The sequence below is a fragment of the Pagrus pagrus genome, assembly GCF_965226575.1.
Source record: "Pagrus pagrus genome assembly, chromosome: 22".
In the NCBI taxonomy this organism is placed as follows: domain Eukaryota; kingdom Metazoa; phylum Chordata; class Actinopteri; order Spariformes; family Sparidae; genus Pagrus; species Pagrus pagrus.
This window is the reverse complement of record NC_140204.1, coordinates 24047376-24062720: the sequence shown is the minus strand read 5'-3', so window position 1 is coordinate 24062720 and position 15345 is coordinate 24047376. Positions and strand designations below refer to the sequence as shown.

Here is a 15345-nt window from a genome sequence, read left to right as displayed (position 1 = left end):
TTGTTGTTTTTTTAAGAACTCATCCACACAGTGCATTACCATATCAATACTATCGGCTATGCATATGTTTAATATAGTCAAGCCTATAAATTATTTGTTCAGTCTCTGTGTGACTGAAATGAGCTGTATTTCGTAGCCTAATGATGAAGCATAATCCTTAGAGCGCACCTGAATTTACATTCTTGAATCACATATGCCCATGCAGTCCTTGTCCTGTGGACTAAAATAAAACAGCGTAGGAAAAGTGATTTTTGTCTTGTCATGTCATTATAGGCTACATCAGGGTTTGGCAACCTTTCTGATATGAAGTGCCATTTTAAAATTGTATCAGTTAATCAGTGTGCCATATCAACCTTAAGGTTCACATTAAGTTTAATTATGACACCACATCAAATTTTAAATCCAACGGACCTGTTATTTTATCTCATCAATATGGCAATTTAAACAAAAACATTTTTAGCCCATAATCAGGACATTATAATCATATAATAATAATAATGATAATAATAATACGGTTTTATGTATAGCACTTTTCTTAACAGAGCTACAAAGTGCTTCACAAAAGAAAAGAAAACATAACAAACAAATGTATGACATATAGCCTATGTATAATCAACTGCCATAAGTAACAGGCTGCACAACTGACAATAGCTGTGAGAGAGGTAATTTGGCAAGAGGGCACTTTTCTCCAAAAACTATTTTGTTGACTTATTGCTAGTTTGCCACTGGTAAAGGTCGTGCATGCCAATGGGAGCATGCATGCCAAAGGTTGCCTACCCCTGGGCTGCATTATAGAAAGTATAGGTCTATTGTGTTACATATGACAAAGCCTGCAATTCAAAATAGCATTCCTATCTCATAATATATCAGCCTTTGATCCTTTGTCTGTCTGCTCATCCCTGTGTCCAAGGCCATTTGTTCATTTAAAAAGATCTAGGCTATTTTATTGTTCCATATAGGTTATCTGGGCATTTTGTTGAAAGTATCTAAAAGTAGTGTAATAAGTAATTTATTAGTCTACACAGACAGTTATATTGTAACATAATATATTACTTTAAAATGAAAGTAACTAGCAATATGTTATATATTACATTTTGAAAGTAACTTGCCCAATACTGCTAGACAACTTTTCTGATAAACTTTACCCTCTGCTCCTGTTGCTAACACCAGTCTGCCCCTAAGGCAATCACTGGAGCTATCTCTTCTTCTCTTGCTCAACCACTCACACACTACGCACAAAGGAGCCATTCTGCTTTTATAACCCCTATTGGAGGATGACGTATGACTCCCGGATTCCACTATATTCATATGTCATTATTCCATTTTAGAACCAGTTTAAAATGTTTAATTGTTTTAAACTTTGAGCACAATTACTAGATACTTGTAATATAGCTTGGTGAAGAAAATGATAATAAGACCTCAGAATTGATTTGGATAGAACAGGACTCCTGTAAAGGGACATCCTTAAGTGCACTGATCAATAGTCCATCCAAAATAGGCACTAGACACTAGTGACACAATAGACACTGGCATACAAGGACAATGCCAGTGACCAGCTGGTCCGGAGAACACAGACCGTAAGACTTTTCCATGTTCATTGACATTTAACTTAAAGATACTCACATGCTTTCCTATGGACAGCCCTGCAGCTCATGCTCTGATAAGGACAATGACTTATTCTGTCATTATGTCACACTACTATGTCCAAGGTCATGAATTGAACTTCATACAGAATAAAAGAGTATATCAACTAATAATTAACAGCCTCAATATTGCTTATTAACTTATTGAAGGTCTAGCACTCCTTGGTATAAAATTAACCATGGGTCTCAAAAAGATTTTTAAAAGATGAAAACATTAAAAACCATCTACTTGGAAGTCCCCAGCACAACCCAATGTGAAATACAGAGCATCATATTATTTTTGTACAATATGGTGATATTGTACAAAAATAATATTGAAAACACCTTGACTTTCTGAAATTTCAAGTAACAGGCAGCAACATCTGCAAAGCTCCTTTCAATATTCTGTAAACCTGCCCTTTCAGAGTTCAACAGATGCAGTGTTTCCACAATGACAGCCAAAACATATTACATAACAGTATGACAGATACGTTAATAAGGTTTTATTGGTGAGACAGAAAACTTTGATCTTCACTTAAGCCAATAGTGCTGTTATATAAATATCTCCTGTTTGTGCTTGGTTCTATCATTGTATGGACACGCACTGAGATACTTGACTACAGTATGAGATAAATCCTTATATAGTACAAACGAGCAGACCGTTTAGTTTCTAAGAACATAGTTCAAGTCAGGTTTGACACAATCCCTGTTTCAGTAGTGTCCACTGCGATATACAAACAGAATTGTAGATGGTTGGATGGATATGAACTGGACTGTGTTTCAACAATAAGAATAGGCATGATCAATAGTATCGTAGTGTATTTAATTTACAAGTGATTTATTAAATAGTGCAGGTGTATACAGACATGGTCAAAAACAGCTCTCATTTTTCTGTGATGGAATGAGTTGAAGACATACTACTCTGTCACAAAAAACATTCATGAAGTTTGGTTCAATGATTAATATATTATAGTTCTTCTGAAAATGTGACCAAATCTGCTGAGTCAAAAAACTTACACAACAATTTTATACAATTCAGGACTGTTACTTACGGACAGATCCATCCATCCTGTGGGCTAACAACAATAATAGTATATTGTTGGCCTAATCAACATCATAGACAAAACATGATTGGTGGTGTTTATTTGTCCAGATTAACAAAAACAACACCTTAATGGCTAGATAAAACAGAGGAAGTGTTAACCATATCCACTGACAACTCTGGTCCAGACCACAAGAACCACGGACCACTGACTAACAGGCCGTGACCATATGGACCACTTTTTAATGTTCATAAAGAGTTAAATTAAAAAAATATTCACATGCTTTGCATAGATAGATAGATAGAGTAAGTGTCAGTGTAAATGCTTGTTTAATACTCGTTATTCTACCATTTTTATATATTTTAGATAATCTTAAACTGTAATCTAAACCTGCCTTTTTACCCCGCAATACATGTTACCAGGCAGTGTCCAGGCATTTTTTCACAGGTATTATATACAGTACTGTAGCTTATTTTGCAGGTCTACATTACATTACATATAACCACATGTTTGAGTCTGTCATGTTAATGTATGGCCTATATGAAGTAATTTCAGAGACTAAGCTCAATCCTGGACAGAAGATGAAGAGAAAAAAATTCTATTTGTTTTTTTCTCCCTTGCTCTCATAGTTGTTGAGGCCTGATGGACTGGAAAATAGAGGACTGAATTCAGCAGACAATCTGTTTGTGCCTTAGTATTGTTAATTGGATGTTTGTGTCCAATATATATCTTTAATCTGTCCCCAGAGTCACCCTTGTGTCTTGCCTTTTTCTAACCTTTACAATATCTGGTTGAGATCTAGTCAAGTCAGTTCTATTTATATTACACTAAATCATAACAGAAGTCTCTGTTTGTCTCTCAGGGCACTTTTTACGTGGAGGTATCGTCTGTACATTCATTTTTTCCCCCCAGTTTAATTAGCCAATTCTGCTAATATACAAATTGCAAGTCTCTGCAACCAAGGGGAATTTGCAAGGCAAAGTAGTATTTGGACTTTGAAGAAAGTATTATCTGGGCGGAATCAGCCTTTAAAACTATAAATAATGAGTCAGAAAGTATTATTTGGGTGGCATCAACCTTTAAAATTATGCATCATGAGTCACAGAGTATTATTTGTGTGGAATAAACCTTAGAAACTACAACAAAAAGTAGAGTTAAACTAGGGTCCTGAAACTGCCGCCAAGAAAGTGCAGCCTCCACTACTGCAGGAACGTAGTATTAGGACTTTAAAGCCACCATTTCAGTTTGCCATTAGCTTTTCAATAAACGTCAAAATAATTCACAATTTTCATATATTCTGGGCATTATTTAAAGATTTTAAAGCCAGCAATGCACATTTAGCATTAGCCTTTCAACAAATCTAACAATACTCCACATTTTTCAAATATTTTTGGCATTATTTAAAGTTTTAACAGCCAGCAATGCGCATTTGGTGTCAGCTTTTCAACAGCCAGTATTCTCTAATTCTTCATCACGTTGCCTTTTTATAGCCTCCCCCGTGTCCAACAGCAGAGATTCGGGTTCTGTGGTGTTACGCAGGCGAGCCGGAGTTCCATTTATTCTAGATGTAGAGGACATCTCAAGATTGTTGCTGGCTGCACAGTTGTTAAGTTTGTCCATGAGCTTCCTTACAGAATTGTCCTCCCTTAGTGTCTGCATCCATTGCCAAAGGACCCGGATGCACTCCAGGGCTATGGCCACTGCCTCCGAAGGCCCAAAAAGAGACTCACTGCACAGCAGTCCCAAATACAGTATTTCCTCACTTGTTTGGCTAATTTGTACAATCCAGAAATCTTGGCCTTTGTCTAACCCCTCATTGTTTATCTTGCTCCAATGTTTTCAAGGTCTGCAGGAGTGCCATGTATGCAGTGATGACTCTTGAAATGGCACTGGTGCGAATGCACCATCAAGTCAGGCATAGCCCCAGCAAAGTTGCACATAACCTCATCTGAGCCAAAAAGAGACTGGAACAAAGCCTTGCATTTATATGATTCTCTGATGACACCAGAAACTCCTTGGACAAAATATAATATCTCTGCAATGAGTTTCATTTCCCTCCCTACCTCTTACAGAACAAGGTCCAATGCGTGGTTACTGCAGTGGACATACAAGGTGCCTGGACACTCTGCTTTAAGTTTCGCTTGGACAACATTCAAACTTCCAGACATGTTTGATGCACCGCCAAAACAATATCCTTGTAGCCTTTCGAGTGGTAAGTTTAAACAGAGAAAAATGTCTTTGATGCATGACAATAGTGTTTTTGCTGATCAGTCACATGCACTTTAAATTCCCAGAAATGCATTCTGTGCTGTCACATATGCATCCTCAAATTGCGAACAGCATGAGAACTGTTCTCATGCACTAATGTCTGTTGTTCCATCTGCTGTGAATCCAAAGAAATAGTAGTGTTGAGTTTCAGAGATGATCTCTTGCTGTACAGCATGAGCAAACATTTCAAGTATTTTTTTTTTGGATTGTATCTGACATCCAATTCTCTCTGCGTAAGAGCCATTTACTAGCTTTCAGAAGTGAGTGTCTTCTCTCCTGCATCAGGTGCCACAGGACTGTGTCGCCTGAGTGGCATTCCTTGTCTGCCCAGGAATTTAACTGAGCTAAATAAAATTTCAGTTAAAGTTGAGCTAATGCTAAAACATGCACTGATTTGCCACACCTGCATTCAACATTCATTCAACTAGAAATATTTTTTTTGTGTCAGGTGTAAGTGCAGGCACTGTTCGAGAGTGCTTCGTATCTGACCATTGAAGTTATACTCACTGCCTCAGCTGCACCTACACTTGATTAGTTAGTTAAGTACAAGTTAGGGAGGCAGTTTTTTAAGTTAAAATGCTTGTATTCATTGCATATTCAATACTAATAATTCAATTATTTGTCCCCGGGGGGCAATTCCAGGTAAGGCACGTGGAGCATATATATATATATATACACATACATATACACACAGTTGTGCTCATAAGTTTACATACCCTGGCAGAATTTGTGATTTTTTGGCCATTTTTCAAAGAATATGAATGATAATACAAAAACTTTTCTTTCACTCATGGTAAGTGGTTGGGTGAAGCCATTTATTATCAAACAATTGTGTTTGCTCTTTTTATATCATAATGACAACAAAAGCTATGTCAGGCCTGGACAGGGAAGGAGGACTCAGAAGCAGATTAAGAGCAATTGGAGCAGGCTTTATTCAAGAATTTGTTTTCTTCACTTGAACTTTAACAAAGTGATTAAACAAATAGGCTATGAGACAAGATCTCTACTCTGTAGGCTAAGTTACAACGAACGGAACAGAATCGAGGCAAAATGACCTCAAAGAAAAAGGATAATAAAACAGAAAATCACTCCTGCGGAGGCAAAGAAAAAGGCTGACAACTAAACTACTCTGGCGCAAATGGCTATAAAAAACTATGAACAGAAAATCACTCCAACCGGAGGAAAAGGCTATAAACAGAACTACACTCACGACTGACTATGAAAACACTTAATGAAACAAAAGGAGGCACTCACCGGAGGCAAACAAATGGCTGTAAAACTTTAACTTGAATCTCAGAAAAAACAATTACAAACAAAAAATCACTCATTAAAGAGGAAGCAAGAAATACAAACTTGAAGCGTGGCTATGAACAGGGCTGTGGATAGGGCTGGGGTGCTGGACGAACACAAGACACTCTGGCACAGAACAAAGGGAGACGCAGACTATAAGACACATCAGGTGAGGGAGCACAGGTGGAAACAATTAGGAATCAGGGGAGACGTCAGACAGGTGGCACATGAGGAAGGGCAAGTGACCTGAAATGAGAGGAGAGTTACTTTTCAAAATAAAACAGGAAGTTCACGAGACAAAAAACCCAAGACAAGACACCCCTCACCGAGGTGTAACAAGCTACCCAAATGACCCTGATCAAAAGTTTACATAACCTAGTTCTTAATACCGTCCTGAATTGTATAATACCGTGTATTGCCCCGTTAACATCAATGACAGCTTGAAGTCTTTTGTGGTAGTTGGATGAGGCAGTTTATTTTCTCAGATGGTAAAGCTGCCCATTGTTCTTGGCAAAAAGCCTCCAGTTCCTGTAAATTCTTGGGCTGTCTTGCATGAACTGCACGTTTGAGATCTCCCCAGAGTTGCTCAATGATATTGAGGTCATGAGACTGAGATGGCCACTCAAGAACCTTCACTTTTTTCTGCTGTAGCCAACGACAGGTCGACTTGGCCTTGTGTTTTGGATCATTGTCATGTTGGAACGTCCAAGTACGTCCCATGCGCAGCTTCCGGGTTGATGAGTGCAAATTTTCCTCCAGTATTTTCTGATAACATGCTGCATTCATCTTGCCATCAATTTTGACCAAGTTCCCAGTGCCTTTGTAGCTCACACATCCCCAAAACATCAGTGATCCACCTCCTTGTTTCACAGTAGGAATGGTGTACTTTTCATCATAGGCCTTGTTGACTCCTCTCCAAATGTAGCGTTTATGGTTGTGGCCAGAAAGTTCAATTTTGGTCCCCTCACTCCAAAGTTTAGAGGCTTGTCTCTGTGCTGTTTGGCGTATTGTAAGTGGGCTCTTTTGCGGCATTGGCGTAGTAATGGCTTTCTTCTGGTGACTTGACCATCCAGCCCATTAAGTGCCTCCTTAGTGTGCATCTTGAAACAGCCACACCACTTTTTTTCAGTGAGTCCTGTACGTCAGCTGAAGTTATTTGTGGGTTTTTCTTTGCAGCCCGAACAAGTTTCCTGGCAGTTGTGGCTGAAATTTTTGTTGGTCTACCTGACCGTGTCTTGGTTTCAACAGAATCCCTCATTTTCTACTTCTTAATTAGAGTTTGAACACTGCTGATTGGCATTCTCAATTCCTTGGATATCTTTTTATATCCTTTTCCTGTTTTATAAAGTTCAACTACCTTCTCCCACAGATCCTTTGATAATTCTTTTGCTTTCCCCATGGCTCGGAATCCAGCAACATCAGTGCAGCATTGGATGAAACATGCAGAGGTCTGTCAGGAGTCCAGAAACTCACTGACTGACACACACACTGATTACCAGCAAACAGATCACAGGTGAGGATGGTTACCTTTAGTAGCCATTTAAACCTGTGTGTGTTAACTTGTGTTTGTGTTATCAGGCCAAAACCTCCAGGGTATGTAAACTTTTGATCAGGGTCATTTGGGTTGTTTCTGTTGTCATTATGATTTAAAAAGAGCAAACACAATTGTTTGATAATAAATGGCTTCACCCAACCACTAACCATGAGTGAAAGAAAAGTTTTTCACAAATTCTGCCAGGGTATGTTAACTTACGAGCACAACTGTAAAACTTTAAAGATGTTATATTATTCAATCATTTATATGTTTTTAAAAAATAGCTAATTCTTTCTACTTTTCACTGGCTGTAATATTGCAATCAGTGTTGAATTCAAGCTTTTCCATTTCCATATTTGCAATACTGACAGTAAGACTGTTTTTCATTGGGTTATGGGAATTTGCAAGGTACAGCTTGTAATGGCTAGGTTTATTGCATACTAGATGATGTTATCTTGTTCCCCATTTCTCTAGAAAATATTAAACTTAGTTTGAGAGGACTCTATTGTGAAGTATGCGAACAACACCAGCATCATCTGCAGCATTATAAACAATGATGACAGGTCATATCGGGAAGAAATCAAAAATCTTGGTGGTGCACAGAGAACTATCCACTGCTCAACGTTAGCACAATCAAGGAGCTGATTGTTGATTTAGAGAAAAGGAGGCAAAGATAAATACCGTGTCACATCAGTGGAACTAAGGTGCAGCAGGTGAACCGTGTTAGGGGGCTGGAAATCAGCATCACAGAGATCCCTGATAAAAAAAATAATAATAATCTGTCTGTCTGTCTGTCTGTCTGTCTGTCGGTCAGACCATTGTGGAAACACTGCACCTGTTGAACTCTGAAAGGACCAAGTGTGTGAAATATAGAAACTAGCTTTGCAGATGTTGCTGTCTGTTACTTGAGTTCTAAGTCCAGGTGTTTTCAATATTACTTTTGTACAGTATGGCGGTCCAAGATGCTCTGTAATTCAGATTGGGTGGTGCAGAGTACCTCCAAGTAGATGGGTTGTAACATTTTCATCTTTTGAAAATCTGTGATCCATGATTAGTTCTATACCAAGGAGTACTAAACCTTCAATAAGTGAATAAGCAAAAATTTGGTGGTTACATGTTCAGGTCTAAGCTCCAGAGTCTGTTAATTATTTTTTAATATACTCTTTTCTATTGTATAAAGTTCTATAAATGACCTTCAAAATAGTAATGTGACTAAATAATAAGTCAGTGGAGTTTGTGCAGTTGCCATGGATATGGTTTAGCTGCATTACATGATCAAAGTATGTTACTTCAGTCATACAATAGCAAGTGGCTGTATATGAAGGGAAAATTGTAACTCTAGTCTCTGGTTGAAGATGGTCTCTGGTGTCAGATGTGACTTTCCTCCTAGAAGCGCCAACTGGGTAAGGGATACAACACTAAAAGGACTGCAAACCATGGCGAAATACAATAACATGGTTAGGTTTTCAGGATCACTGTGACTCTGTACTCAGTCCAGAGTTCATTTCCACATGCTCACTCATTTGTATAGCTCCATGATAAGGTAATCAGATCATAATAAAACACATGCACACGGGCGCACACACACACACACACACACACACACACACACACACACACACACACTTTTTTTATTAGTGTTCTGTGATTGTGTTGTGATAAACGATACCTCATGTTAAGGTTAAAGGGAAATAATTAATTGACCGTTGGAAGAATATGGAGTCACAGAGGCTGAGACTGAGTGGGGTGGACCTGGCTCTGCTGGACCAGGATTTATGATAACAGCACACAGCTGATAACAGCAGCTTCATAGTGTTTGGAGAAAAAAAACCCAGTAAAATGATCCTCTTGATTGATGATTTCTTGATCGTTCTACATGTATAAATGAATTACTATGAATGTTGTACGATAAAGTGCCATATTACTATTCACTATTATTGCAGAATGCAGACAATGTCCTTTGTTGCTCCTCTATCTTCCTTATTATATGTCGACTCACATTTGAAGTCTTAACACACCTTAAATTAACTTTAAGGATTCGTAACATAAGCTTAAATATTGTTCATAATTTTGTGCTAATAAGGGGAAAGTACTCACATCTGTAATATTGTTAGAAAAACTGTTATATATATAAATTGTGATTTTCTACTTTGTATTTAATAAGAGGTTATGCTGTAAGCTCAAAAACATAACTGCACTGGCTTTTATGGCTTTCATGGAATGGAAACACCCACACCCACACCCACACACACGCACACATACACACACACAAGACATTAAGTCTGGGTCATAAAGGGGGTGATAATCAGGCCGTATAACCTTATCTCTTGTAGCTCTGTCTTTATACCCTCCACCCTCCAATACCCCTAATATACCTCCTTGTATATAAACAGTTCTGCTTTTCCCTTTCTCTGACATCTAATGCATGAAGCTCCACCTGATGTGTGATAGCTAACAATCATCACATTTTTACAGGTGTCTCAGATGAAAACGTTGACAGTTAATGTAGGGAGTGTCTGAATATTTTGGTTGGAGGAGAACTGACTTTTTACTGTTTTTGATAGCACTTCTTTTCTTCAATCTGCAGACATCATGTGTACTGGAGCATGTTCAAAGTTTGTTGCCATTCCCCTCTATGTCCTGGCTGCTGTGTCGATCATCTGCAACATTTTGCTCTTTTTTCCTGACTTTGAGACACAGTATGCTGAGGCAGACAGGCAAGGAAAGCAACGAATCACTCAAGAAGTCAAATATATGGGAGGCTTCATAGGAGGAGGAATCATGGTGAGTACTTTTTATGAGATTAAATTGATTAATATGAAGACTTCAAAAAAGGTTAAAACTAGTCAAATAAACAATTAGTGTAATGACAATAGTGGGAGTAAATTTGTCCAGGCTTAATCTGCATTGTGTTCTCTTTCTCATCAACATTAGAGTCACTTCTGTGAAGTTCTACTCAGCATTACATTATTATCCTTTTTTGTCCAGTCTTTGCCTCTACTTAACAGGTGTTTTTAAGTAATTGTTGATCCGCACATATGGCCTTAAAGCTGCCATTGTTTAAAAAAACAAAACTGTGCAACGATGATTTTGTCATTCCTTTTTAATTTGTCTTGGCTAGTTCCCTAAGTTTATGGAAATGTAAGGTGCTGGAGTACCTCTAAATTCAGTCCCGTTCACTTCACTCCACCCTAATCCATTTGTGTCATGCTTTCTTTGATCTCATTAACTTTGCATTCATTTCAGTTCTGTCTACTTTAAAATGTTTGTTCTTTTTAAATCTTTGCTTGTAGTTCAGGATATGATGCATAATTGAGCATGCATAAACTAATTTGATGGCAGGCAACAGGCTGTAATATGTTCACTTAAAACTGTTTGGTTAGATGATAAAAATCGCTTCTAGGTTGTGTTATTCCTTGATTAATAATAGTAGTTTTTTTTCTCCATTTCCCCCCCCCTAAAACTATGTCAAATCTCTTATTTATTTGCTCTCTTGTCTTTTTTTCCTTCCTCTGCTTCTCTCTGTTTCTGCCGTCAGGTCCTCATTCCTGCTATACACATTCATCTAACCAGTTCTAATAAGTGCTGTGCCAACCGTTGTGGGGTAAGTACTTACAGTATATGGACACCATCTGATTGAAATGTTGCTGTTCTTTTGTTGCCATGGAAGGCACATTTTGGACCAAACAGTTCTACAGAGTACACTGACGTTTGTAGTTAGCAATTTTTGCTACTTAGTTTCTAAGAACAACTTAGTGTTGTAAAAAGACAACTTTAAATAAACCTTGATATTGATAGAATAGAATAGAATAGAATAGAATAGAATAGATGTTTATCGTCATTGTTTCAAAAACAATGAAACATAGATAGCAGCTCTTAGTTTGACAAATAAATATCAAATATAGATAAGTATAAAAGATACAGTATCTTGTGGATGAAAGAGTTCTGTCAAGCAAACTATTCTTTGTGAAGAAAACTAATTGGTATTCTTAAACATTTCAGAATAGATATTAAGATACAAAGTTGCATTAGTTTTAATTCAGTCAGTGCTAGAAAGGTTCTGACTCTGGGGACCCCCAATGGTTGTGTCAAAAAAGGCTTTTCTTTTGATCAGAGCAATAAATTCAGATGTTAACTGTGATTACATAATTCAAGCATCTCTGCAATTTGATTTTCATACTACAGTGAAATAAATGGAAATCAGTTTCTCTGTGTGTCTTCGGAAATGCCTAACAGTAATGATAAGTATGTGGTCAAGGTCAAGTTTTTATTAGGTTTTAAAAGGGGAAAACTCAAGGATTGAAGAAAGTGCTGCAAAAAAACAAGCCACATAATAAATAAAAACACTTAAAATTCAAGAAAAAAAGAAAAAACCATCAAAGACTTAGACATACAGTATAGTTGAGCTAGACTCCACATGAAAAATGTCAGATTATCTCCAAAAAGTTGGTCGGTTACAGTGTCGAGGTCTGTGTGTGTGTGTTCCCCGCAGATGTTCCTGTCCATTGGTTTTGCAGCAGCTGGTGTGGTGGGTGCCGTGTACAGTCTGAGTGTTTCTTCACTGGGCCTTGCGAATGGGCCAATGTGCCTCTGGAAAAATCAACTTGACCTCATTCCACAATGGGGGACGCCTTTTGCTAACAGGTACAGGCTGTCTTTATGGACAGATGTCATACATTTAATCTTTTAACTTGAAAGTGTTATGTGAGCTGTATTTATAAAACAATACTTAATACGTTCTGTTATTTACAAATGACTGCACTTCTCATTTTAAACATTTTCAGTAATGGGAGTTACCTGACTGACAGGCAAATGTGGAAATGGTGTATACTACCAGAAAATGTGGTGGAATTCAATGTGGGGCTGTTCAGCACTCTGCTAGTGGCAGCATGTGTGGAGCTCGTCCTCTGTCTCATCCAGATGGTCAATGGACTGTTTGGATGTATCTGTGGTACCTGCGGCGGCAAAGAGGTAAGACCAGAGCAGACCAAAGGGTCCAGCATGCCACAGACATAACAGACTGTATAAACTAAAGGCAAAAATGTTTGTAAAGTCGTGGTCCAAGGTTTACATACACTTTTAAAGAACACGTAAAGTACATGTTCTTTACAAGTGTATGTTAACTTTTGACCACAACTGTATGTAAACCCGCAGGGTGTATGGCTGTTAAAATGTGGTAACAGGCTGCATAAAATAAATGAAGACATAGTTTTGAACTGCACAATCACCACATGATTTGTATGTGGTTTTACCTCGGGTAGCATACATGCTAGGAGATTTGTCTAAAGCACAAAATACTCCAGTAGAATGGCAATTCCAGAGAGTACAGCTGTATAGTAGCTAAAAAGCAATGCACACAGGAAGAAAATTGCACCCCAAGCCACACTGCTATAGTCCTGCTTGGTAGCACCTTTCAAATTACAGCTGTGTGTCTGAACAGGTAAACATAGTATGTGTGTCTGTGCTGGTCACCAGAAGGAAGGCTCTCTTTCTTTAGCTCCTGAAAATGTTAAGCTTGAATCTCTGTGGTTTGGAGTATAGTTTCACACATACTTTTCTGTTCTCAGGTTCTTCAAACTAGGTAAAGTAATCTTGTTTAGGATAACCGTGAATTTCTTTTGGTCATCTGTCGCTATAACTTCTGGGATAGAGTCATGGAGTCATAAAGGAAGTCAAGGTGGCAAATGTCTGTTTGACTTCAGGTCATGAAGGTCAGCTCCGCAGATCGCCCCGCTGTCAGGCTGATAAACATGAAAGAAGATAAATCTACTTATTATCCAAAAAGTAAAAACACCATTGAGAGGTTGATTGAGAGGCCCCTGGTGGCAGAAATTACATTCTGTGCATTTTAGTTAGGGTGGTCAGTCCACACTCACCAATACGTTGAAACTAGTTAGTTTGGTACTAAAGCTGTGTCGATGTTTGGTTGCACCATGCAGGCATAAGGTTAATCTTAACTACATGGCATAAAGTCCAAACTTGGCAATATATTGTTGCAGAAAGCAAACTTTTCACTTCCTGTGGCCAATCAACGAAAAGCACAATTCTAAATTAAGTGTTTGTTACCGTGTTGTCTCACATGCCCAGTTATCTTTTGCTATGCAATAGCAAAGAGGCTTAATCACTGAAAATAGCTAAAGTTTATTACATACATTAGTTACATTAGTTCGTTTACTCTTACAGGAATTATGCCATGTCTGACTAGGCAAAGACTGAACTTTTTTTTTTTTTATCATAAATTGCTCCTCTTCACCCTCCAAATTGTTCTGAATTTAAACTGATATGCCATGCCAACTGCTTTTTTGAGGACTCTATACCTACAGAGGGCTAGGTGTTAAATTTAAGTTGTAATTTATGACTTGGTTGAAACTTTGTTGGTTGGTGCAACCCTTTAAACTGAGCACATAAACTCAATCCTAAGTGAGAGATGGTCCAGGCATGTGAAAAATCCTCTTTCTCTCTGTCTTCTCTCATCAGTAAACTGAACTACAACCCACCATGACATCTTGGAGAAGAAATGACAAAGATCGTCATCACCATCAACCCTTTTAGCAAAATCATCATCATTACCTGTATCATCCTCATTATCATATTCTGCTGCTCCAATGGGTGAGGGAATAGAGATTAAGAGTCCTAATGGATACAGATTACCCATTAATCAGGTGTCCTCTGGTTTTCCCTTTTTGCTCCAAATCATCATTATTATAAATTTTTTGTGAGGAATGACTGGAATTATCGATTAATACTGCTTTCTTAATTATTTCATGATTCTTTGGTAACACTGATCATATTTTGTACATGGAAAGACTGTTTCCATGTGTATGTTTAAAAATATTTTGTAATAAAGCTCTGAACACAAGGTAAATTAAATTGTTGTTTCTGAAGACAGATCAAATGATATCAAAGAGATGCTGACATCCACATCAGAAAGTTGTCCCACAAGCTCTCATCTAAATTCTAGTATGATGATCTGAATTAATCAACTTTTGAGTTTAATAATTATAATGGATTAATTAACAGCAAATTAGACACATAGACAATGTGGAAGTAAATGGGTACAACTTTGAAGAACTTGCATTCAGGGCCATAGCCAAGATATTATGGGCCACTTTGGGATAGGACGATAACAGACTTCAGTAATTTAGGCTGATTGTTTATTCAAAGAGGCTGCAGTGTAACTTTTGACTGTATGCAAAATGTTTCATTAGCCTACACATTTCACGTTTCAAAGTAGCCTAATGTAGGTTAATAGTTTGTGAGCTCAGATCGACAACTAAAGGCATTGGTTTCTTTGCTGATTGACATTTTACAGCCGACATAAATGACCATTTTATAAAAAAATAGGTTGCAGTGTTACAGACTAAACAAGGCTTACCCAACAGTAAATGAAGTTGGTAGAGGCAACTTAGACGCACCAGCTTCAAACCTGTAATATAGCCTACAATTTATTTTATTCTGTCATTGTGCTACCTTGAGGGTTACCTGTTGGGAATGTATCTCAATAATGTCTGTCAAAGAACGAAACATAGCTATGTGGATATTTGGTGGAATGTGACGGAGGCAGAAGTGTCTCACTGAGCGAGGTCAG

At 37.8% G+C, this 15345-nt stretch overlaps 1 protein-coding gene across 2 annotated transcripts; it reads left to right on the top strand.

The window, feature by feature from the left end:
- Positions 1 to 4834: 4834 nt before the first annotated feature.
- On the top strand, positions 4835 to 14601 carry tm4sf21b (transmembrane 4 L six family member 21b). Of its 2 annotated transcripts, none has more exons than XM_084343720.1 (6): positions 4835 to 4877; positions 10452 to 10541; positions 11296 to 11361; positions 12250 to 12401; positions 12542 to 12728; positions 14235 to 14601. In XM_084343720.1, exons 1-6 carry the CDS (start codon positions 4839 to 4841, stop codon positions 14235 to 14237), a joined length of 537 nt encoding a protein of 178 aa, XP_084199846.1. In that variant the 5' UTR covers positions 4835 to 4838; the 3' UTR covers positions 14238 to 14601. The 2 variants fall into 2 exon arrangements, with proteins under 2 accessions (XP_084199846.1, XP_084199845.1); XM_084343719.1 differs by lacking the exon at positions 4835 to 4877 and adding an exon at positions 9093 to 9160 and having other exon boundaries at positions 10345 to 10541.
- Positions 14602 to 15345: the final 744 nt, after the last annotated feature.